Source organism: Dendroctonus ponderosae, unplaced genomic scaffold (genome assembly GCF_020466585.1).
Source record: "Dendroctonus ponderosae isolate FM_Combo_2020 unplaced genomic scaffold, Dpon_F_20191213v2 Dpon_F_20191213_2, whole genome shotgun sequence".
In the NCBI taxonomy this organism is placed as follows: domain Eukaryota; kingdom Metazoa; phylum Arthropoda; class Insecta; order Coleoptera; family Curculionidae; genus Dendroctonus; species Dendroctonus ponderosae.
Window position 1 is genome coordinate 7165470 of NW_026018165.1, and position 26419 is coordinate 7191888.

Genomic DNA, 26419 nt, shown 5'->3' on the forward strand with positions numbered 1-26419 from the left:
CTATCGTTATCAAAAGAACCTAAATGAACCTAAAAAAGAGTATGTTAATAAATTGTGTAACAATAGTAGGATAATACAGTATATGAAAATTCGTTCTGATAATTCGTCTGTGCAAATTGTCAGTTATGTAATTATTATTATTATTATTGACATAACTGACAATTTGCACAGACGAATTATCAGAACGAATTTTCATATACTGTATTATCCTACTATTGTTACACAATTTATTAAAATACTCTTTTTTAGGTTCATTTAGGTTCTTTTGATAACGATAGCAGAAAATAGCTATCGAAACGTCAAGATAATTTCTTCAAATTAATTTCTTTACTAATTGGAATTTTCTCTTACAGCTTGAGCCTAAGTGTGTCGCAGGATACCCTCTAGGTGATAGTTCTTGATTACTTTTTGATAAATAATTCGTTCTTATTGCGAAATAGGAGCACTATTTATAAATCTGTAATAAAAGACGTGAGGAAATTATGTCTTTTTTAATTACAAAAATTTTTGAGGCGAAATACCCAAAAAGAAGTTTGTAAAAAAATGAATCCGCCTCAACAATATAGAACTTATCTACAATATAGTTAGTGTTGAATCGTTGAATTGAGGGTGCGATAAATCAAAAGAAAAAAAACAGACATCAATTCCAAAAGAGGAATTATATGGAAGTCTCTGCATTCGTTCATTTAGTATGTAGCTGATACTCAAAGAGCGAAAACAGCGTCGTTTATAGCATTCCAACAAACTATTTTTATTAAAAACAACAACTATTAATACTATTTACTGGGAATAAGAAACCAAGCTCTTAATAAGCGAAATGAAAAACACAACACACAGAATTGGCGAAATTAACTCTGTTTATGACGAGTTTCACTTTCTGGAGCATGGCAAAGATTTTCTAACTAGTAGTGGTGAACAAAGAATTGTTTATAATGTGTACAAGACAATTAAAGAAGAAAGAGATCGGAATCCGTTGAAACGAACCAGTGAATTAGTTGGAATTGATATCAAGCAACTGAAAGAAATGTTAAAACGCGAATATGAATATAGGAAAAATGCCCGAAGAATGAGGAGGAGCAACGCGAAATCCCACAAGAAGGTATCAAAGAGTTTCAATTTTCAATTTTGTACGAGAAGAATTTATTTGAAACTAGATCACAATGTATTTTTTCTTAACGTGATTGGTCATTCAGAAACAATCAGGTTGTAGTTGAAAGAGTAAATTAAATAAATACAACGTATAAAAAATTGCCCCACATCTAATAATCAGAAGGCAGGTGTTGAAAATTAAAACTGGGGGTTCAAATTACATTCTCTACTTTTGAAATGGTGTTTTAAAAAAGATGAATTTAACTTCACAATATTTAAACAGTATTGCTTACAGTTTGGCTTGTTGGTTTCCAAGTTTTCATTTCCGAATCCGTAGTGAAAAGATATACATATATTTCATTCAAGTACTTCAAAGCTCACCGAAATATTATTTCTTTTAGCTACGAATATAAAATTCAGCAATGTTGAAAGGTGCTTGGGACAAATTATAGTCGACAGGACTATTCAACTTTCGAATTAGGTTCAGATACTTGGGATTTTTGTCCTCAATCACATATTTTGTTAGGCAAACTTGAAACAATCATTCAGATAGTGCGATTATTGTGCGCCTTGAGGCAATTCAAAAAACTTCCATCATTACCCAAAAGACATAAAATATATTCGCATTTTACGATTATGGTCGATACAGCCAATTTTCCCCATAATTTATTTCTTTTCATATTTTGGGCTTGGTTTTTTTTAAGGGGTGTGACGTATTTACAGATAAACATCTGCCTTAGAAAGCGGGACTAACGTAACTAAAACGCTCGCATTTCGGCAGCAAATGCTCGTTTGTTAAGAGTACAAATCGATGGAAAATATATGGTATCCAATTGAAATAAAATTGAACATGTCCCACAGTGTGCAAATACCGTATAAGATGGTTTTATGTGTTTGTCTCCTACGAAATATGTAATTTAACTAAATTAAATTATAAATTATTCGCATTCATTGTACATCGTTGTGCCATTAGTGCAGTTATGTATTATGAAAGTATCAAACAGAGCCACAGAAAACGTGTTTTCGATAAAAAGAAATGTTAGGAACCATCGGATTTAAGTGGAATAAGATTAATTAATTCTGAATCTGTTGTGACATAACAACATAAGATAAGAAAGTTGTTAAATCAGCCAAGATGTTAAATTGGTTTGCGCTAAGACGATAGGGCTCAAGAAAGAACCAAACCGATGAAAGTGGCTTCAATGATTTTTAGAGAAAAAAAAGTCGAATGATAAATTAGTCCCTTCTATACTGCCTATTTGAAAACTCTCTGCCAGACTGAATTATGCCTCTCAAATATACTGCTTTAATTAGTTGTGATTTTATTAAATCGGGAAGAAAATAGAACAGCAATGAAAATGCATATAGAATCACCTGAAATAGCTGTCTTCTTCCTAACGTTTCGCAAGCACGAGCGACTTGCATCTGCAGAGATGACTGCTCGAAAATTTGCATAAAACTGATTAAGTTCTGCCCCCTACGAACTACTTACAAAGACAAAAGTCTTTGAATTTGTTGTCTTTGGAGAAAACTCATTGGAAGGACTCATATTAGAATTAGAAAGCAGGTGTTACGAAAAACTGTTTAAAAGAGTTTCCATCAGAAGGTATTCTTTAAACCATGTCTTGAAAAAGTCACGGTGAACGTCCAATTTCATTTTGAGTCATCAGAAAGTAACCGTAAAATATCCAACCCAAAGCTTGATAACTGTGCATTGTTTCAGCCATTACTTGGAAAATATTCATCATGAAAGAGATGGAGAATGAAAGTGTAAAGATTTAAATTAAATCTAGGAAATTAACGGTCTGCAGAAAGAAGAAATGTTACTTATTTGGTATATACAGCTGTAAAATTGTCATCCGAATTACAAAAAAATGGAAAATTACACTGACTGGTTAAAGAACTTTAAAAAACAAGAAAACAATTATTAATCAGAATCAGAATATATAATAGCCGACAAAAATAATAAACCCGAATAATAAACAGGCATTTATACAAATAAAGATGATTTGCAATCTTTAAACAAAACTGATTAGTCCATTTTAGTCGGTAAGCAAACGTTTACCAGCTAAATTAAAATATAGCAATATAATTTTCTATAATTAACGCGCAAATACGTTCAAGTTAAAAGAAAATCCAAGGCATTGTTAAACCAAACCATGCAAAATTCATCAAAAACAAACTAGCCGGATGTTGCAAAGGGTCAAACATATTCATTAAACGATCAAATATTTGCCTCTCAAAAAGCTTGTTTGAACACGCTTTTCTTTTCGACATATATTTCTCTTCAGATCTGCACTGTTTACGAGAGGTCCTTTGTTTTCATTCTGTGTTAAAAGCTTAAGCGCTGTGAGCTCGTTAAAAGTAACTACAACCACGTGCATTCAGACAGAATGCACAAATTTTGAAATCCCAAATAAATTATTATGCGCCAAATAAGGTGTATGAACCTTAAATAAGTATTTATACAATTGTATATCAGGATGATGCTGAGTTATTGTTATTTCTCTTCCTCGATTCTATTAAGTGAAAAAACGGTTTGATCTTTAAATGATTGTAAGGGAATGCTAATAATTGACGATCCTGCACTTGTTACTTTTGCAAAATTTTTGATCTCTAAACCAACGCTCCCTGAAAAATAGGCAATCATCCTCAACAATTTCCAAATACGTTTAGTTTCCCTTTCTGAAAAGATAAAAATCCCTTAAATGGGTTTTCTCAAATTCTCCACGAAAAATTTTATCGCTGCGCCTCTAAAAGAATTTAATATTAATTGCGGAAATACTTCTCCAGAAAATCCATAATAGAGGGTTCCGGAATTTTAATTAATGAGTTCCGCCACGGTATGTGTTGGCTTAGTTTCTGGAATTGGGCATTTTTCAGATACCTCAAATCCTATTCTAGCTGAACGGAAAAAACATCAATAGCGACTTTTCCAGTATTCCAGTTCTAAATTTATTTAAACGGATTTTTTCTGCTTGAACGCATCGATTAGCTGGAGCTGCACATGCATAAGATCTGTTATTCCCATTTTGCGGCAACAAAAACAGACACAAATTCTTAGGAAGCATTAAGAAGTTATTCGTCTCCAAATACAGAAGGAACGATATAGAAAAACCGCGACCATTTCATAATTAAGTCGACCGATAATGGCCGATAATTCACCTACAAAATGTTTTATTTGCAATTGTTATGGCGCGGTTATTGAGTTTGCAGACATATCGACCCATCTATGGTGTGGGCTGTTTTTCAATGGTTTTTCTTTGTGGGTGGTCTGGAATTTGGTGAGAACGCTATTTGCTTATTAATGTCGCTAATTGCGCCGATCTAGTCATTTGGTTCGTTCTCACTATCGAATAATGTGAATTCCATCGGTTTAATTAGCTACGGATGCAAACTTTCCTTTAATTGGAAACATTTATTTTCTTTGTGAGAATATTTTTGTTTCAATGAGTTGCAACCACGGAGATGGGATTTACAAAATCGCTTTTTGTGAAAAATAGTTTTTTTATATTTTCATGCAAAAAAATGGAGCACTGAATTTTTAATGCAACCGTTTGAAGAAAAACGAAATATAACAGCGCCAGTAAATGTGCTTAGAACTATTGCATTTATTATTGGTTGGTTCAGTTTATAACGTAGAAAATCATTTATCTTTTGCGGTTTAAAAATTTGTATAAAAAAAACTATTTTAAATGACAACTTGTCAAAGCAACATATCCAAATATGTAAAACTGTATCAACCACAGACCAGGATTTCAAATAAGTCCAACGACATTTTTTGCTAATGTTAAAGTAGACTATAAGAAAAAGGCATTGATGAAAGATTCCACAATAGATGCATACATTTATTGCGGAATGTGTGTGGAACGAATGAGAATTAGATTCAGGTAATTGCTTTCATCAATATACAAGTACGAAAACAATATTTATCTACTATGCGTAATTATTAGGATAAAACTTAATGAGAAACCGAATAAATTAAAACTCAAATAAACACTTCCGACTTCGCTCATAAATTATACAGTTTTATTAATGCAGGTGCACGTTCGTATTTACGTAATATTTGTCGGAATAACATCACACATGCTATACATACAACTTCCTTACACTTATTTTTTTTCTTCTTGCAGGATGATAGATTTAATGATGAAATCGATACCATCACTGGCTACCGAACGAAAACCCTTCTTTGCATGCCCATCAAAGATACCAATGGGGATGTCATTGGTGTTGCACAAGTAAGTTTTTTAATTTATTTTTTATACACAGGGCGTTTGGTAAGTCGATGCAATTGTGGCGGTGAAAGTGCTAGTAATTTGTCTATCAATTATCCCATCGTGGGTGCTTAATTGATAATTTTGTTGTAAACAAAATCAATGTTATCAATATTTCGGAAACCGATCTGTACAAATATCTGAATTTTGAATAAATATTGAACTAAACAGGTACGTTCTTCTTAATACATGTTTTTCAGAACAGTGAAACTCTGAGGGCTAATAAATTCGGATCCGGTCTCGGAAGTGCCAAAATCTCGAAACCTGCACTTGCTTCATACATTCTCTCAAACACAAATTGCTGTTCAGTTTAACTACTGCTGTGAAGATAGTCACGTCTCTGGATAATTAAAGAAAAATTATTAAAGTTCGTAAAAGTGAAGTATGGTCCACCACTGATTTTTCTAATAATAGCCATTTCGTTCCTGTTCAATTTGGAAGCGAGCCGATTTTTCCTGTTGTTTTAAATTTTAAAAATCAAATCGACTTAATGGATTGCACCCGATTGCGCTAATCGGGTTTTAATTAATTTAAAATTAAGAACAGCACGAAATATTGTATAAATTATATTTGAAAAAGCGATTATTTACTGTCCAAGTTAGGATCAATCTTATAGTTTATTTCGTCTTTAATTAGAGATAAGATTAATTTAGAACGTTAATTAAACTAATTCTTCCTAATGAATCAGGAGGTTATTAATGAATTGATTTTTTAATGAATGCCCACATCAATCGTGAAAGTGAAAAGTTTGCTTTTTTAGAAAACATGTTTTGTTCTGTTTGTAGACAATAAAAATCAGTTGTCGTATTAATAAATTTAGGAAATATTAGAATTGGATTTTAAAATATTTAAGTAACCATTAGGCATAACACTGGTGCTATTAGGAAACCTAATCATAATATGGGGTACATAAATATGAAACTTAAAAACTGGATGCCGTGTAATTAATACTTAACCACTATTAAAAAACGCATCCTTATTATATGTAATGCGACGGTTTTTCTTTTAGGTTGCCTACAATTGTGTGATAAAGACACTTTACCACATGCAATTGCCAATGAAAGTTATTAATTACCGCACGTGATCGCAAAAATGCCCACCGCCGTTCAAAAGAAATATATAAAACGTATAGCCATTTATGACAGGTTATAAAACAACAATTGGAAACTTATTTAATTGCAACCGCATCAATTATAAGAGTAATTATATAAACGTGGACTCGTGCTTAAATAAAGTGTTTTTTCTCCTTTTTTGTTGTTCTCACCTCATTCGGGTTTGTGGATTAAAATCGCTCAAATATAATAACTAAGTAGAAACGTGTCTCTTTTGGCAATAGTTATGTAAATAATTGTTATTATACAATCTTGGGGTATTTTTCCCCTAAGTAAAGTTGCAAAACCGTATTCTACCATAAAAAACTTACCAGTTCAATTACATTTGAATTGAGATTAGTAGTGGAAAGTGCCTTTGGTATCAAAATGTTTGGTTTTTATATTATACGGGATGGCCATTTTCTGAATCTTTGTATGGGTAACTTCTACATTTTTAAAGATAGAGAATCCGTTAAATGGGCAAAATTGCGCAGAATTCGATTGCCGGATTAACGGATTCTCTATCTTCAAAAATGTAGAAGTTACCCATACAAAGATTAAAATGGCGACCCTGTATATGTCGAGAATAATTTTAATTGTTTATTGACAAGTTTAAAACCGAAAAGCATATTTTAATATCCAGGAAAAAAGTATAATTAACCGTATATTATCAGTATAGAGAGTATTCAGTTTCAAAACGACTCTCTTTATGTTTGCTTATATGGGCGTATACAGAGTGTTCCAACAGAAAAAGTAGTAATATTTGCGTTATAACCTATGGTACAAACATGTTTCGTTAAGAGACTTTGTTGGGTGACTATCTGCTGCAGAAATTCTTGTAATACATAACAGAAGGGTTTTCGAAACGGCTTAAGCGATTTTAGTGACATTTAATTCTTTGTGCCAATTACGTCGTTTTTCTTCAAATTTTTTAAAATTACTTGCACAACAAAACGTTTTTCAACTTTTCAACTTCTAACTAATTGCATATTAAAGCAAATATGCTCCCATTTTCAATGTTAATTAACACTCACATAGAGTTCCCTAAACTACCAGAGCACTGAATAACTTGTCTAACATTCACGGTAACTTTATCATAAATAATTTCTATTTGCAGTTTGAGCCTTGCTTCGACAGCACATACGCGAATTTATAAATCACTATTAAATTCCGTTCAATAAATTTAGCAAAAGCAGTTTGCCAGGCTTCTGAAAATCTCTAATCAATGTGGTGCTTTATTATTGGGTTTTTAGGCATTGTTTTAAATCAGCATGCATTTTTCCCTATTAAGATTCAAAGCTCGAGCATGCACGGAATGCGCCCAGTACTACATTATGCGCTGATAAATAGCCTTCACTTTCAGCTACACCGATTATCCGGTAATTTCTTCGGCATTTAAAAAGAATGATGGACGAGTTTTGGCATCTGCCACCGAATTCCAACTGTTTTAGAGCCAGACGCGTTGGTGCGGTTTTATATTATGGTCACACTTTATTTGTTCTTGTGATTGTGAAATATTCCGACTAATACAAAAACAGTCTTAAATTATGAATTTGTAGTCGAGTTTGTCACAATAAATACAACTCGAAGCAGGGAGAACTTAAGAATCAGCTAAGAACACCAGTACCTGAACCGAACAGCTGAGAAGAATTTCTGATCAAAAAACTGATTAATTGGAGAAATAATTTTGAAAGACAACCAAGCAAAGAACCTGACGAAAGTATGTAAAGGGTGAAGAAACTATACAAATGTGTAGTCATATCCAGAAATAGTCTAGAAGTTTAGTCTGGATGTCATTTCATCAAGAGCATAATGTTGAAACTATTTGGATGCTCAAAGCAAAGGTTGATCCCATATTTGTCACACCAGAATGGGAGTGGAACAGTAGAACTGCAAAGTTTTAGAATTTTCAAAACAAATCCATAAACGGCAAGAACTCGTTGCAGAAGTGGAAATTGTGGATGACCATGTACTTAAGGAGAGTCCAACCGCCGTGAATCTAACAAAATACGTCCAGATAAGCAAAACCCACGTTCGAAAAATAAGGAGTTTGTGCAGAAACAATTAAACTACAAAGTGCTGTATGCATATCAAGCAGGAAAAACACGATTCCCACTAGGTAAAAGTTATAAAATTACATCGATTTCAATTATGTCTAGTAGAACAAGCATCGAAATCAAAGAGGAATAGTGCTAATCGATTCAAAAGATGACAATTTAGATCAGTGATGGTGATATGGGTTGACTAGGCAACGATTACTTAAGATAAAGAAGTTTATATGAAGCAATTCCACGTATTAAAGCAAGTTTCGATATGTGGGAATCAAATAAACTAACGATAAAATGAATAGAGTGAGATTTACAGAAAAGATGGTAATCCAGACTTTTAGTTGAAGAAAGCTGAAACTGAAACAATTCTACTTTTTGTTCAATTACGGTTAAGCAGTTCAGTTGTAGAATATTACAAATAAAGCAGACCATAAGAGCACAGGCAAACGGCTAAATCTTTAAAAGCGGCATTCTTCAATATATTTTGACAATTCTAAAATATTAGAAGTCATGAAAGCTGATTTTAGTTTTGCAGAAACCTATGGGTTCTTCGGCCGAAAAAAAATAGTAGGTAAATTTGTCCATTTCATATGATATTTATATTATTTTAAACCTTTTGAAAATTACTTGATTAATGGAAGGTGTGTAAGGTACATATTTTGAACACAAAGTTATTATCTAATCGTATCACTAAATAATTGTATTTGCTGCTAAAATACTAACTTATTGTCGCTACTGACTTATATTGCACTAATAGTTTTATAGATAAGCTCTATAGATATGTTTTGCCTTTTTTTGGACCGAAAATGAGTGATACATTCAACGCATTTCGAAAAATTGTACTGAACAAAAATTTTAAAAGCGGCATTTAAATCGAAGCCCGCACCTTTAATTTAAACAAACGAGTAAAACCGCAGTACAAGAGTTATGCTTACTGCCAGGCTGGAGACTTTCCAACAGTTGAGTTTGGAAATACTTTTATTTTAAAAATATTTCAATAAAGCAACGAGTTTAACCTTTGTTCGTCTTTGAAGCAACCCTACATGTGAACATCATTAAATCGATCAACCAAATATGTAATCAAGTCGGAGAATTGAACAAAACTAACTCATATTTTGAATTGTGGGACTCATTTAATGTGGAAATCAATCACAGAATACACGTGGAAAAATTGTATATGGTTTTTCGTTACCTGAAAGAAACTACTACCTAAAATAAAGTTTATTAACTAGGTTATGTAAATCCTAGTTAATCGTACGAACTATAGTTTGAAAATAATGCTCTGCAAATTATCATTCCCATATCCATAAAATTCTCCAATTAATTATGTTTCTTTTGATCTCAATTTCTACCTAAAAATACTTGTTTTTGACTGAAAGTAGTACTAAAAAGTTATTGAAAAGTGCATATTAAGAGAGTGGGAGTTTGGGTCACATATAGGTCAAGTATATTTTGCAATATTCCCAGTGAGCAGTAGCAACTCGCTCCCGTAGTAGCAGATTTAATGATAAGTCCATTAAAAACTGTGTAAACCCAGCAAATTTTCCGCGTTTTAACATCACCTGGCAGGAAACACTCGTTATATTTTTCATTTATGAAGTCGAGCTTTGACGTCAACGAATGGAAAATGTGCATCTCGTGGCCCTCCTCTGTATTAACAGTGCAATTAAGATAATTGTACATTTTACCATTAGCATCGATTCCACTTTCGGTTTCACTCTGCTAGGAAAATAGTTTAATAACTGAAGATTTGATATAATCGATCAATTTTTCCATAGATGTATTTTAAACAAAAGCATGCCCTAGACTTGAAACGTTTTTCAACTGCAACTGGCACTGCATACATATTCAAATTTGATTGTTCTGGCAAGTAACGTTAATTGAAAAACCGGAGCAAAAAACTCCCGAACAACCTGAATTGAATCAAGGTGATGTTTAATTTAAGGCTCAATCCGACGCAGCCAAATTGAAATTTGCATTTTGCATGCGAATTAGAATTAGAAAAGTCCTCTCCTAATTGAATTACTCGGTTATGTTTGGAACCGAAATGAGATTTATTGTTCGCTAAGCTTGGCAGGAACCAATTGCAACACTGTTTAAAATAGAATGATTTGTGATTGGTGTTGATAATAATATGCGCCATGGTAAAACCATAAGTCCACCTAAATATTTGTTTGGCTTTTCAGGTCATTAACAAAATGGGTGATCAGCCCTTTACCAAGCAGGATGAAGAAGTGTTTTCCAGCTACCTTCAGTTCTGCGGTATCGGCCTAAGAAACGCACACTTGTATGAAAAATCGCAACTTGAAATCAAACGGAACCAAGTGCTGTTGGATTTGGCCCGCATGATATTTGAGGAGCAAAGTACTATCGAGCATGTTGTGTTTAGGATACTTACACATACTCAGAGCCTCATACAATGCCAAAGAGTTCAGGTAAGGACCCTAATTTAAATTTCCTATAAAGCCAGTGTAGAAAACTAAAGTTTCAGAAATTCCTGCTTAAGATAATATATTTAGTTATTTAAATCCAGTTTGGAAAGTTGGTGCTGTGGCATACTTTTACATGCATTAATTAGTGCCTTGATTCGATCCTATGTTGGTGTTTTAAACAGGAAGGCACGTCCCAAAATTAACTCTAGTTATACATAAATTACTAATACCATGCGGTATTATTCATTTGCTTTACTTCTTACTGCAATTTAACTTTGACAAAATAAATTATCCTTGCTGTGGTTCAAGGGAAAGTCTTTCGAAATCTTTTGAGATGTACATTTCGCTCTGTTGCTTTGATAAATTAAACCAGAGCACTAAAACCATAAACGCGGCCTGCGAAATTAACTTAATTAAATGAAATCGCCGCATTTTGGCACCAAAACTTTGTGGGATTTCAATAATTCTTACGACCTGCTTAAACTGAACCAAATTTGCGCAACATAAATATTGTTTACATGGCTTTAGACGCTTTCAGTAATTTATCTTTGAAGGCAAGGAAACATTTTTTTTGTTAAAGTGTTAACGTTTTTGTTCGAAATAATTGGACGCACATTTTTAAGCGAAAAGGTCCCGACAGAACTTAAACAGAGCTGGAAAAGCGAAATATGTTTTAATTAGTACCATGTTATTTTCACTTTATCATGTTTGTTTTCCTTGAAATAAAACATGTTTTTGCAAAGATAATTAATAAGACATTTGAAAAATAATCGAAATCGAAAATATTAATTCAGTTGTTTAGAGGCGAGTGTTAAGAAACAGATCAGCGATTTTTTACATTGTCATTCAATAGCTGTGCCTGATTGATTAATGGAAACATTGATCGAAAAACATATCTAATGGCTTTTATAAATAAAGTTCGAATGTAACGGATTTTAGTGATTCCATTACTATTTTCTAGGGATTTGAATGTATGCGCTTTTATTGTATTTGCTTCATTGAATAATATTATCCAATATATTATATTGATTGTTCTTGCTCGTTTAAAAATCCAAAGCAAATATTTAAATGCGCTAATGTTTTCTTTTCATCAATTCAGATTTAATTCCCTTGTGGACTTTATGCTCTTAATTTATGCGTTTGATATTATCATGATCTTTTCCATTGAATTGAATGAGTTTCCATTGCTGAAAGCAGTAATATGAATTATCTGTAATTAGCGGGGTCCCGTCTATCTCGTGTAAAAAAGAAGAATGTTAAACGAGTATTTCAATAATTCTGTCACTTATTCCATCCTCTATTGCCTTTTTATGAAATCAAATTTGTTTGTTATTACTTAAATTATTAATAGAGTTTTTTTGATAAGTTTCTCACTTTGATGGTTTCGATTTCCCGTATACCTTACCATATTATTTTTATGTTGACGAAAATGTATATGAATAAATTGAATCTATTTTATTTTGAAGTGCAGATTATTGTATCATTCGCGTTTCGTAAAAATCTTTTCAGGTTCCTAATGCAAATGCAATTTTTAGATAATTTTCAGCTCCTGTCCGATTAGAACTTAATGTATTTCACAATTACTTTATAAAGACTTATTAAGAGTGTATGTCCTCCTATTCCCTGCAGCAAGACAAATTCTGTTTTATGCTAGCTCCATTTATTAATAAATATTTAAGTGTGTGAGGCAATCGATTGAAAACCAAATTGAAAATAAAATTAACGTTAATAAACCGGGCCGACACTATTTAAGTCGGAGTTGAAATTAATAAAACACGATTGGTTAGTGTTGAAAGTTCAATAAAAATTATATAAAAAGTGTATTAATTTGAATAAGTATGTATTTTAGATTGGCATTCCTTGTTTATTTTCAAGTTTTCTCTCAATCAATTTGCTTAATTACTTTTTAAATCCCTTTGACATGAAACACTAATCTCATCAAAATAAATGATGGGAAAACAATGTATTAAGATGTTCTATTCATTTCGTTACGTTCCAAAAACACTCCACAACTTTGTAAAATTCTAAAGAGGAGTGCGCTCTAACTGTCGTCAAATTTTCTTCAAACCTTCAAAAATTAATTCAAATCACATAAACTCCTGAATTTTGCGCGCTTTGTAAATGTTGATTTGAAAATAAACGGTTTTACGCAACTGCATGCTCTTCAATAAAAAATTCCAACTACCAAACTAAAGCCAGGAGAAACTTGATACATTGACATTATGTAGAAGACGTTTTTTATTTAAATTAAATTTTGGCGTAAAAACCTGGAACCTAAATGTCTGATATTCAAATTTTCTGTGACTTTTTGTTACAAATCCACCACAGTTTATAAGATAACTGAATCCAATTACCAATTCTCTATATAATAATATAAAAACAAAATGTTTCAGTCGATTCATCGATTCGACTCATAATTTTTTTAACAAAAAACATAGATCTGCAACTCATATTTGCATATCAGTAAGTTTGATATTATTGCTGATTGTATTGAATACTGGAACCCAAATTTCAATATCTGAAACGGTTCTTTAGCGAAAAGCTTCAGATTAGCTTAATATAAAAATATAAAACCGCTCGAAATATTCCTAATGTTTAAAAATTAACTACGAAAGAACCAATAGCTCAATCGATACCAATTCCACCGTACGAGTGAGATGATGAATATGGGACTAAAAGTTCTACATGTACATAGGAACCAGGGGCAAAGTAATGCCAAATAGGCTTTCCTACTATAGACTATAGTATTTGGTAATGCTAAACTTACCGAAAGCCGCATAGTGCCGTCTGGAAAGAAAGAAGAAAATATGTTTAGTACAATGGGAATTCTGTCTAAAGCCAAACTTATTTGAAATCAGCAAAGCAAAGAGAGACAAATATAAAGAATCAATAAAACTACAATTGCTTGTCGAAAAACTAAACTCAGTTCAAGCTACAAGATTTATACATTAGACCATCCTTACTAGCTTTCTGCAAGCTGGCGCTCCATCCTCCATTTTCTACCCTAATTCTTTAGAAGTTCACAAACTACCGCACTTGCCGTAAGGTCCACAGTGGGTCTATATTTCTCATCTGAGAACACGATTCACCCGACACAAAGGAATATCGACCGATTTCGTCCACTGTCGGTAGCAAACTGAATACTTTTTCGAGAAAAAAGTGACTCCAAACTATAGAATATACATAATTATTTAATCATTTCGGGTTCGCCCTTTCGATGATTCATGCTTTACTCAGCAGTTTGATTTCAGTTTGTTTATTGTTGACATTTTGGTAGAAAGTGCTTCTTCGCACGGCAATATTTCCAAAAGAAAATTTCACGTTCCAACTTAACGAAAGACAACAACAACTAAACGAAAAACGCTCCAAGTGCCGATCTTTCACTAATTTAATTTTAACGGTGATTAATGCACAACGCCAAAACTAAAATTAATAAACAAATTAATTTTGTTTTTCTCAAAATATTGACTAAAGAAAAAACCGCGAAGAAACGCGAAACCGTAAAATGTTAAAGAAAAGAGACCAATAAAATTTCAATTAATTAAAAATGTCCTTTAAAAGTTCTGATTTCAAGGAAGTCGAATTATAGGCCCGATAATTTGATTTAAAAAATTTCATCAATTCTCCTCGATTTTCATTGTTCCGACTTTTTGTGCAAATATTAATATCCAAAGAATTTTCCGTCTGTTTACCGAAAAAATTCAATTAAGCATATACTATACGACGCTAATACGGCCATATTTTCAAAGATGCCTCAACCCCTCCAGCCCAACCTTGTAGGAAAACACTTCGGCTCGAAATATAATTTTAAAATTTCACGGTGTCGCAACTTCGACAGGCCATTAATAATTCATGGAACTTTAGCCCAGCTTTACCTTAAACGTATTTTACACAACAAAACCACCCCTTATGGAATTTAAATACTAAATTTATTGAGGTTTTTTTGCCAGACACGTGCCGAACTTTGCGGAAGACTCGGCATCCATTTAATGCCAGAAAACGCACTTTTAATGTAGGACGATTATGACTAAGATTTCCCAGAGAGAGAATGAAAAAAGAAAATGCGAAATTTTTCCTGAAATATTACGATTTTAAGACTATCGGGCAGATGCAGTGAGCGGGCGCGCCACAGTTGGAAATCATCCATTTAATATTCAGCCGATTTTTTTCTTCTCGAGCACGTAAATCATTAATTTTGGATGCGATAGGAAAAATATACTTTTCTGATATACAGTTTGGACAAAAAATCAGATAATAACTGAAAGTTTGTTGTTTGAAATGATTTTCGACATGGAGATGTTTCCGATCAGAATTAATTATTTGCCGACATTTTCTGCAAATATTTTTTACTGATATTCTTATAAAAATTAACATGATCAGAAATTATGTTAAACTTGTTTAAAGGTCGTTTACTAAAAATATGTATCGCGTTCAACTTAGAAGTATCATGCAAAATATACGGGGTGTTTTGTAGGCCGTTATATTTCACACGGCAGATTTCCGTTAATTTTTTTAAAAATATACAGTGTCGAAATAATTCGGACATTTTCAAATATAACTAAGGATTAGTGAAAACGAGTTTTAATTTACAGATAAAATAATTTACTTTGAAATTAGATATGAGAAAACTCGAAAATATTCAATCCATGTTATTAATATTTAAATAATCAGACAGATATAATCAGTTTCTCTGGATTCTTGTTCAACTTGTCTTCGTGTTCCATACTTTCTCAAAACTTCAATTTATTCTGCTTGATTCAGCTTATTTACGTATGTATTATTATTTAAGTATGTACTTATTTTAATTGAGATTGTCAGATATTTTTTACGCAATCGCCTAAATGTTTACATCTATTTTTGTATGTACACAAATGCCTGTGTCTACTCGGGGCGAGCAGAGTTTCCGCAAAATTTCGCTGATATATTTATCTCAAATACATTCAATATTTATAATTCATAATATTTCCAATCATTTCTTCATGACACGATTTTAGCAGTATCAACTAATAAAAATTCAGATAGACTTACCAATGACTATTTCTACAGCAGTCACTCGAAAAATCAATCCATCGTTAGTTCTGCAAAAAATCGAAAAAATGTTTGTTAGAATTCATCTTTCAGTTTGCTTCAACACTAAACAACTGATGAATTTGATTATTTTTTCTGCTGATTAGCTTAGTTCCTTTATTAATCTCTCATTATTACTTATGAAAAGCGCTTCAGATCCAGATCATTTAAATTTAGAGCAAATAGCGCAAGATTGCGTCGGAAAATTACTTTAGAGTAGCTGCTCTCCTCAGAGAACTGTTCCCAAAATGCGTTTTAATATAATACTAAATTTTTTTTATCAATTAGTGAGAAATCGATCAAATATTAACTTGTTTTTGAAATAATATCTTAAATATTAAAGACGAGTTTTCAATTTTTAAGATGCCTTAAGATTAAAAGTTATTCTTCTCGAAAGCTGAAAGAACGAATGCATAGTGAAGTAGGTAATTTAAATATTATTTTCTTGCTTTAAAACGTAACTTTTATATACCTAAGTTTATTTTTTCAAATCCAATTATGGACAGGAAATTGCATGATATTTGATCTTAATTAGTTAAAATGTTTTTTGAATTTCTTGCTTAAATAGTTGATTATGTTTTAAATACGTTCATTTTTTTACCTTTATCCATCAACAGGTTTTAGAGAGCTTATTAATAGTACTTTTTATATCAATTAGTTTTGTGATCAATACTTGAGTGCTTTGGTTTTTTACGTCTAAAAATTGCTACATTTTTCGGTTTAATTTTCCTCAAAAGCCAAACATTCTATCGCTTCCACAATAGTAGCCATCTGCGGAGAAATACTCCGTTTCCACCTTTTTTGAAGATTCAGTAAAATATACCTTCAAGCACTACCTGCCTGCAGTTTTTTAATTTCTATTCCAGGTTTTTGTGACAAAAAATTAAAAGTTGATATATTTTTATTCAACTGTTTAAAGGAAAAATAAACAGGATGTTTTCCTCATATTTTACCTTCCTTGAAATTTCAATTCCCTGGATGGAATTCGACTTGCATAAATGCATATTTGAGTCAAGGCTCCGAGTCACCAACAACATTTTTATGCATTTTAAAAGCCAAGACAAAAACTAAAATAAAAAATGTTCAATTCACGATTGTTAATAAAATTTAAGTAGAAAAAACGTATTAATTTTGACTATATATCAGTAGTTTGTCTGTGTGCATGTATATACGTGGTATGTAAGTGTTTATTTATTTATTTATGTATCATCCTGATCCATGTTTAATTAGGTACTAACTAATTCAAACACATCCTGATTCTCTACTTTCCTAACTCCCAAACTTGCTACAAAGGTGGATTTCGAATAACGTAAGGAGCATCAGGGACAACGTGTTCACCTTGAGACAGATTAATCTACTAATCTCTATCCAGAGATTAAATTGCGAAAGACGAGAGCTCTTTCTTCTGCAGCTTGACGACAAGTTAGTTCTTGTTTGTTTTGCAAGCTAAACAGGTTTTAAAGCAAAAATTGAGCAAACTGCTAAACTGTTATTAGTCTACTACCTTAAAGATACTTTACTTATATAGTAAAGTGTTCAAAGGGTGAGGATTATTAACTTGGAATTTCACAGAGACTGCTAAATGAGATACAGCAAATTCTATGTAAAATTGGAGAAACAGAAATGGCGTAAAAAGATGATGCAATTAGTCTAATTTAACAAAAAAGAGACTTTCACAATGTACGAAGTTAATCGGGATAATCTCTAAACGTTCATTTACTTGACTAACTTAAAGCAATTCTTGTGATCGCATAAACGGGTTGACGGAACAGTCCGGAGAGGAGATTAATGGGCCAATGGAAAATCCCTCAGCAGTAAATTCTCGAGATTGATGAGCGGTATTTCGGAGATTAGTCAATCCGATCGAGAAAATGACTTGTTGGTAACCCACTAAAGCCTTCAATGTTTCTCAAATAATTCAAAATTAAATATGTGTCTTATAAATTTACAAAAAAGTTAAATTTCCAACATGGTTTTCAGATTCTGTTGGTTCATCAAGGATCCAAGATCAGTTTTTCCAGGGTTTTCGATTTTGAAGCCAGTGATTTGAATGGCGAAGATGGCGAGTCCCGGACAAGGTAACAGCAATCAAGACTCTGATCTTCAATAAAAAAATAATAATTACATTTTTCTAGTCCATTCGAGAGTCGTTTTCCTATCAACATTGGGATAACTGGATATGTCGCCACAACAGGAGAGGTAAGTGCAATTCTCTGGAAAGTCTGCGAATATTTTAATTGTTGTTGGACCTATTTTTCAGACTGTAAATATTGCACAAGCAGATGAAGACTCCAGATTTGACCCCAATGTGGACGATGGCACCGGTTTCAAGCACAAGACCATTCTCTGTATGGCCATAAAAAATTCTTCGGGTGATATTATCGGTGTCATTCAACTGATTAATAAATTTAGTGATCTTCCTTTTACCAAAAATGATGAAAACTTTGTTGAGGTAAGATAATTCATTTTGTATTCAGAACGTCTCACAATTTATTTTCATTTGCATGATATTTATTTTGTTATCAATCTCCTTGCAGGCTTTTGCTATATTCTGTGGTATGGGCATCCACAACACGCACATGTATGAAAGAGCAATGGTGGCCATTGCAAAACAAAACGTTACTTTAGAAGTATTATCTTATCATGCTACTGCCAGTTTAGAAGATGCACAAAAATTACGGGTAAGTTCTCATTTTCCGTTTATTGGTTTAGTTAATGGCTTTCTTGTAAGAGTATTAGTACGAAAAGACAAAACAGTTTAGTAATCAGTTTCGTTTAATTTTTCAGAGCTTACGGGTACCTTCTTCAGTTCACTTTCGTCTGCATGACTTCGGTTTTGATGATATTTGTATGGATGACGATGAAACGTTGACTGTAAGTGTTTAATTTTCAATAAACCATTGCTGGCTGAAAACTATTTTATATAAAAATGAATAACGTTTAAATGCTACTTCATTGCAAAACAAACATGTTTTAAATACTAGTTTTGTTTATTTATTCATATTTCAGGCTTGTATTAGAATGTTTCTTGATTTGGATCTAGTCGAAAGATTTCACATGGACTACGAGGTCCTTTGTCGATGGCTGTGCTCAGTAAAGAAGAATTACAGAAATGTGACTTACCACAATTGGAGGCATGCCTTTAATGTGGCCCAAATGATGTTCTCGATTTTAACGGTAAGTTCAGCGAAATTAAATTGATTTTTTGCTACTAACTCGACGAAATATGTTCTCGATTTTCCCTTGTAACTCGAAATACCAGCTAGAAAATGTTTTCAAAGGGCGTTCAAATAAAGCTTATTTAAAATTAAATCGAAATTATGCAGAAAGTAACCAGTCAACTATTAAGTTTAAATTCAGCAGCTGCAAAGAAAGATGTGTTTGATGTTCATATGTAAAATAAGCAGAATTACTAACTAACTTTTTTGGAAAAGAATTTTCAAATATCACTGAATGCAAACGCAGAAAGGTTTTGTTCCAAATGTAAGTTGAAAATCGTCTTTTGTGACTAAAAATTCTTCTTTAAACGCCTGTTTTGCTAATAGTACAGAAGCTTAAATATCGTCTAATTGAACTGGAAATCGTAGGGCAACTATTCAATAATAACCACCTCAAAATCCTTTCAGGATTTTCAATTTTTTTAAAATTTAACCGATGCAAAGGAAGAAGGAATCAGTTGGTATACATAGAGAAAACAAATAGACTATTTTACCATTACCACAAAGGATTTTAGTTTTTCAATTGTGTGCTCTTCTTTTATGGGAAAATTCAATTTCTAAAGTATTTTTTCAAAATACTGTGAGGCTTAATTCAAATTGAAAAATATGGTAGATGCACCCATTTGATTACCACCATTTCAAAATCCCTTAAAAGATTTTCAAAATGCTTGAACAACAGAAGACACATTTGCGATTATACATATAGAAATCTGTATAGTTTCTCCATTATAATTACCATATGGAAGTAATAAACCCTTCAAAATTCTGGCCCGATACATACAAAATTCTGTCCAAAGCACTCTCCAATTAAGCCCCCCAAACCGACTAAATTGTAACAACTTTTAGCGACTCAAAATCGTCAAGAGAATCAAATACAATTAAAATTTTGTTGTAGGCGACCCAATGGTGGAACATTTTTGGCGAAATAGAATGCCTAGCGTTGCTAATTGGGTGCTTGTGCCACGATCTGGATCATAGAGGAACGAACAATTCGTTTCAAATCAAGTGAGTCTGCACCTGGACGCGATCTTCGTTAGCAGAACGTCAAACTGTTTCTTTTGTTAATTATCAGAGCTTCTTCACCGCTGGCACAATTGTACTCAACCTCCACAATGGAACATCATCACTTTGACCAATGCATAATGATTCTAAACTCACCTGGCAATCAACTGCTAGGCAATATTTCATCGGAAGAATATTCCAGAGTCATCAGGGTGTTGGAAGAGGCGATTTTATCGACTGATTTAGCTGTGTATTTTAGGTAAGTGGTAAAAGTAGAACTGTTGGAGATTTGGTTTGACCGTTATTGTGTGAACTTCAGAAAAAGGGGAGCGTTCTTCAACGTGGTAAGAGAAGGGCCATGCTGGGCAGTCGAAGACCACAGGGAACTCTTGAGGGCTATGTTGATGACGGTGTGCGATCTTGCAGCAATAACAAAACCATGGGAAATCGAGAAGAGGGTTGCCGAACTTGTTTCCTCGGAATTTTTCGAACAGGGAGACATAGAAAGGGAGAAGCTGAATATTACGCCGATTGTACGTATCCACGATTTAATATTTATTGATTTTGGGACAATATATGAAACTAGTTCCCCCACATAACATTCATCAATTTAATATAGGAGATTAATTAATTTTTTCTGTTATTGTTGTTTTCGCTAAATGTTCTTATCCAATTTATCTCAAATTGAAGCAGAGTGATGGAAAGTATGATAAGTAGCATATCTGGTTGGAATTATGATGGATTTTTTCCTTTTCAGGACATTATGAACAGAGAGAAAGAGGACCAATTACCCTTAATGCAAGTTGGCTTTATTGATTCAATTTGTCTTCCCATCTATGAGGTAAATATTTTTGCAAATAGAAGTAAAGTAAATTAAAGTAATTCACATATAAATACAAAAATATAAAAAATGAAATTATGAAACAAGCCGAGACCTTTAAAAAGACCTGAGCTCTTGTTAGGGCGACTTGTATCTTTTTGCTATATTGGAAGTATTTAATTGGAAACATCTTTTGATTTTTCCATATTTTTTTCGTAAAAGCAGATTTGAAGTGAATAACTTATAAGTGCTTCCAGTTATTTTTTAGTTTACATTTAAGAAAAAGCTTATTAGCATGGCAGCAAATGTGCGTACTAGAACGTCCTAAATATTTCGAAATTAAGTGGTTGTCCTCAAATAAAAATAATGCAGAAGAAACCTATCAAATAAAGGGTGTTTTTTAAAGATAAAGAACTTTAAACTTTTGGTCGAAAATTCGTCCCATACCCCAAATCATCGTTAAGCTATAATGGCATACAATTGCCTTTTCAATAAAGCCACTACCACAGTTAACATGATTTTAGTGAGTTTTATTTCAGTTTAAAGTTCGATACTTAAAAAAACCACGTTTTAGATAAGAAATTCTAAACCTGTTTTTGTATTTGAACAATCTGAATCGTTAATTTCTATAACGTTTTAATCATTTACATAAAACCGCGCAGTAATTATTTCTTTTTTATACTTTTATGAAAGATTGCGATAAAAAATCATATTGGTTACAACTGCTTTTCGTTAGTAAAGAAACTATTCAATATGCAGTGTTAATGTTGCTTTACGTCCCTTTAGTTGCTCCCAGTGTTTAAAAAACGCTCATCAACAAAGACGTTGGATGTTTAAATTTGTAAAAGAAATAATTTTTTTTTCGTTTCGTTTTTTTAGTTCAACTGTGAAATAAAATTATATGTCTCATTTTGCATGGCCAAAAAGGTAACAGTGCATAAACTTAGACTGGGACTGGGAATAAGAAAAGTTCCTTAAAACTTCGTTAACCTCCTTCCGTTAAACTTCTACTTCTTTATTTTTTTTTCGATTTTTGTTTAGTTGTTCAGTTTTTACCAAATATGTCAAAATACTTAAGATACATCAAGCAGCATAATCGTTTTCTGCTTTCTCATTTCTATCTCCTTAATACAGGATGTTTTATAATTTTATTATCGGTACAAATAATTTAAGTTTGTGTTTAGAAGGTTATTTTATAAACAGTTTTTTTCTATAATGTGGACTTTTCCTGTAGAAAGATCGACAGTCAAAACTACCCAAAGATTGAACATAAGCCAAGCAAATTTTGTAAAATCGACTCATTAGCACTCATAAAACAATGTTAAAGTTGATACGCAGATTAGCCGTTTGTTTAGTTATCCGTTTATATTCATACGTATAATCTGCAAAAAAAATATTTGTTTTCAAATGCTATTCAGAATGCCAAAAAAGGCAACAGTAAAAAAGTTCTTTATCGAAATATGGTGTGAAGGAGCTTTATTTCTCTGGGCATTCGCATAGTTCAAAATCGTTCTGGGAGAATTAAAAACAGGGGGTTCTTAATTTTTATATGGCCACCATAAAACATGTACGTATACAAAAATTTAAGTGTTTTGGGGTGTTTTTCATGGTGATTTTCCATATTTAAAATTAATAACCTTCTAAACTCACCCTTAAAATATGTCCATATCAATATGAAACAAACACCCTAATTATTCGTTAAAATAGAGATTTACCAAATATTTTTGCAAAAACTAAAACTCCTTAAAATTATCTGCATGACACTGGTTGAATTCGTAAGTTTTACATCTATGTTTGATTTTCCAGGGATTCGCGATGCTATCAGACAAACTAGAACCATTGGTTGTTGGAGTGCGTCAAAACAGAGATAAATGGATGGAAATAGCAGCCGATAACAGTTTGGTAACCACAACTCCAGCGGCTGTAGCTGATGCAGATGCGAAAGATAGCAACGATAACTTATCCAAGCCAAGTACTCCTGATTCGAAAAATGGAAATGTGAGCCCAACAGAGAACTGTAGAAGTTGCACCCCGATTTCCGATTAACCACGTAACACATTGATGAAAAGTGTATTTGGTGTACCATTCATACAAATACAGGATTTTTTCTGGAAAATGTCATTAAAATGGCCTAGACTCAATGGCAACACAATTTTACTCGAAAAAACTGAAAACTCTGGTAAAATCACCACTGTACATACCAAAAAATCCAAATCGGTAAAACATATATTTATTTAACATATTTTTAGATTGAAGACTTTAGATAGTGTTGGAGTTTTAGTCGAAACTAACCATATGATAATAATTTGCTCTAACTTTTTAAAAATATACCGTTCCTACTTGAATTACTCTTTACTGATACAAATCAGACCTCAAAGTGAATTTTGTTACTCGGCAACTTTACCAAAAAAAAGAAGAGATACATTAAGAAAAATTGAAACATAACTAGGTTTTATACTTATGATTTAACATTTTTTAGAATTTAACTACGCTTATATAGTTAAGGTTTTTTACTAATAGTCACATATAATCAAAATAATAATAACAAAATAAAAAAGTTTCTTGTGACGTTTCTGGTAATACCTAGTGGTTGATTTATTATGTCCAGAAATACTCCTAAAATTAACTTGACGATATTTTTGCCAACATTTGTTGTGGGTTGTGTTTGTTAACTTCACGTTATTACGGAGAATATTCAAAAATGGTACAGTTGCCAATAACTACTATATTAAGGAACCTAATATGATGCAACTTAATTTTAGTTATTTATTTTCTAAAATCTCAGATTTAGATTTATTTATAATTAAATTATACTGTATTTAGCTCTCTTTCAATGTTGCTGTGATATTTGCAAAAGCGGCCTTCAATATTTGAATACATCTGCGTAAAATGAATCCAGTACTTATCACTAGATCAAAATGTAAATAGTTTGCAATTTTTGCAAATCTCAACAGCAAAATCTTCCTTGAACATGTTTTTGTCTGTTTGTGATATTTCTTTACTCTGTTCAAACTCGTTTTGGCAGACGACCGTATTTTATATGGTATTAATGAACTATTTGAACCAAAGTGTATTTTGTCATAATTTGTTAGCAAAGTTAAAAATACCTATAGTTAGCACGAAGATAGGTGAGCGTGGGATCAAGTGCTGGACAAATTTTGGATGAAAAAGACCCTCCTTAGGTGCTTTTATCAATGCACGTTGTAAATATAATAAGCTTCCTTATTATGTTTCCTGGTAAAAATTAAATTTTCCGTTTTCTCATTAATGCGCCGCCTTTTATTACAATTAAATTTTCCAATTGCATTAATAAATGGGCCTCTAAATCAAATATACAACTTTTCTATTTGAATGTCTCATTGTTCGAGAAATTTAAATATACCTATTGTATAATAAAAGCTTTGACCTGAAACTCGTTCCACCTATTTTAGTTGCACAAAAGTGTGTAAATATTCTTATTTATTTAGTTTTCAATTAATTATAATTATACACTTGTTTAATTTTATTATTAAATCGTCCCTCTGAAAAATTGTATTTGGTGTATATAATATTGTATTGTACAAAATGACCACAATAATAAGATGTTGAGTAATATATTTATCAATTTACAGAAAATGTGTTTTTTTGGTAGAATTTGAGCCAGGTCTGGCTTACCGGAAATCTAAAAGTAAAAAATTCACAGAACAGAACTATTCTAAAATCGCAAAAATATTAGCACGGCTATTTTGTAAAAAAACTTTATTTCTTTAAATTTCATTCTTAGTTAGCTTGGCAGTAATCATTTGCACGAAATGGGCTCAAAGAACCCTATTCTAAATGAAAGTAGAAGCATGTTACATTTTTTTGGGGCAGATATTCCATTTTCCAAATAATTTAATTAATTAAATCCGATTATGATTTTTTGTAACTAACATTTAAGGAGTGACGAAAATTTTCTATAAATAATTCGGATGTGCAAAACAGGCTTTCGAATACAAATAGGGTACCATACACATATGTAACGCTCCTAAACCAAGCTAATGTTTAAGTTAAACGTTAAAAAAAATTATCAAGATAATAAAACACTTGTTTAAGCGAAAATCAGCTGCAAATGCAACTCTTTCTCTTGTATAGTGTGTCTCAACGATATAGTAAATTAATTTGAGCTTATCCGTAGGTATTACGCTTTACCGGGTGTATTTCGCCGGGATGCGCCATAAGCTTATGTTATATATTCTTCTAGAAGAATATAGTAGCGCATATTTTATAAAACATATTGACGATTATACAGGGTGCGCGTTAAAAGTTACAGCACAAAAAAACACGTTTTTTTTAGATTGGGACATACAACGTGTGCGAAAAATGAATGGTTGGATGAACTGACATAAACTTTTGTATGGTTCTGATAAAGCAGCATCGTAAAAATGCAAATTTTTATCATTCAAGCCGACGACAACTCACTTATCGTTCAAGGGACGACTTATCATTTAAGCCAAAGTTACAAAACTTCACAACGGAAATGTTCGCTCATACTTTAAACAGAACAGTTCAAAAATCAAATTACAAATAGGGTGCTCGATTTGAAAAATAAAAGGTTTTCTGTGTTGCGACGTTTTATCAAACCCCGCGTATAATTATTAATGCTTTTTAAATGTGCCTGTTTAGTAGCTTGACGATATGGCGACTACAGTTTTGCAACAAATACCGGTTTGGCGTAAACTTACTTTACTATATGAAAAAGATTTTTCGCTGCTTAAGCGGACAAATAATTTTTGAAATAAGAAAAGTTATTTGTTGTAGCAAAAATGGTAGATTTTTATGTACAGGATGTCTGAGACATAGTAAAGTAAATAAAGAATTTTAAGTGAAAAATACTTTTTTACGGCTTGAGCGGACAAATAATTTTTGGAATAAGAAAAATTATTCGTCCGCTTAAAGTAAGTTTACGCCAAACCGGTATTATTTGTTACAAAACTGTAACCGCCATATCGTCAAGCTACTAAACAGGCATATTTAAGAAGCATTGGCACACCTTAGCAGAAAAGTTGTATTAGAGACTACAGTGTGATCATAATAAATGTCCAAATTAGCATATATTAGTTAAAAATATAATTTTTTCAAATCTCACATCGCCATATATTGCCTATGTCTTTTATTCAGGCTTAGAAATCTTTTTATCTCATTTTATTTTTTGATAAATAGTGGTGTGTATTATTACAGAGAGTTATAGAAACTATTCTAAATTATTCGGAATGTAAAGGTATTCTAACCCCGATTAAAAGAAGCCCTCGATTAAAAAAAGAATACGGTATGGCAATTAAAAATATTTTGTAAAAATTGTTTTTTGGCTTTTGGTCGATTATCATGATCATCCTGTAATAGAAAATATAAATATT

General features: G+C 32.2%; 1 protein-coding gene and 1 long non-coding RNA gene across 9 annotated transcripts in view; one reads left to right on the top strand and one right to left on the bottom strand.

Moving 5' to 3' along the window:
* The window catches only part of LOC109537830 (dual 3',5'-cyclic-AMP and -GMP phosphodiesterase 11), a 202470-nt gene extending 177816 nt beyond the window's left edge, over positions 1–24654 (top strand). For all 8 annotated transcript variants that reach the window (XM_048663959.1, XM_048663957.1, XM_048663958.1 and 5 more), the window contains 13 exons: positions 5223–5330; positions 10692–10940; positions 17985–18082; positions 18140–18203; positions 18265–18456; positions 18542–18685; positions 18792–18878; positions 19014–19181; positions 20118–20227; positions 20295–20483; positions 20544–20757; positions 20982–21065; positions 22851–24654. In XM_048663959.1, the coding sequence (XP_048519916.1) occupies positions 5223–5330; positions 10692–10940; positions 17985–18082; positions 18140–18203; positions 18265–18456; positions 18542–18685; positions 18792–18878; positions 19014–19181; positions 20118–20227; positions 20295–20483; positions 20544–20757; positions 20982–21065; positions 22851–23090 (1947 nt within the window). In that variant the 3' untranslated portion in view covers positions 23091–24654. The remainder of the gene's footprint in view (positions 1–5222; positions 5331–10691; positions 10941–17984; positions 18083–18139; positions 18204–18264; positions 18457–18541; positions 18686–18791; positions 18879–19013; positions 19182–20117; positions 20228–20294; positions 20484–20543; positions 20758–20981; positions 21066–22850) is intronic.
* LOC125503497 overlaps positions 1–26419 on the bottom strand; it is a 48543-nt gene that overhangs the window by 21126 nt on the left and 998 nt on the right. Inside the window, exons 2-3 of the long non-coding RNA XR_007280918.1 lie at positions 15966–16015; positions 13705–13724 (exon numbers count right to left, since the gene is read on the bottom strand). This is a non-coding gene — a long non-coding RNA (uncharacterized LOC125503497). The remainder of the gene's footprint in view (positions 1–13704; positions 13725–15965; positions 16016–26419) is intronic.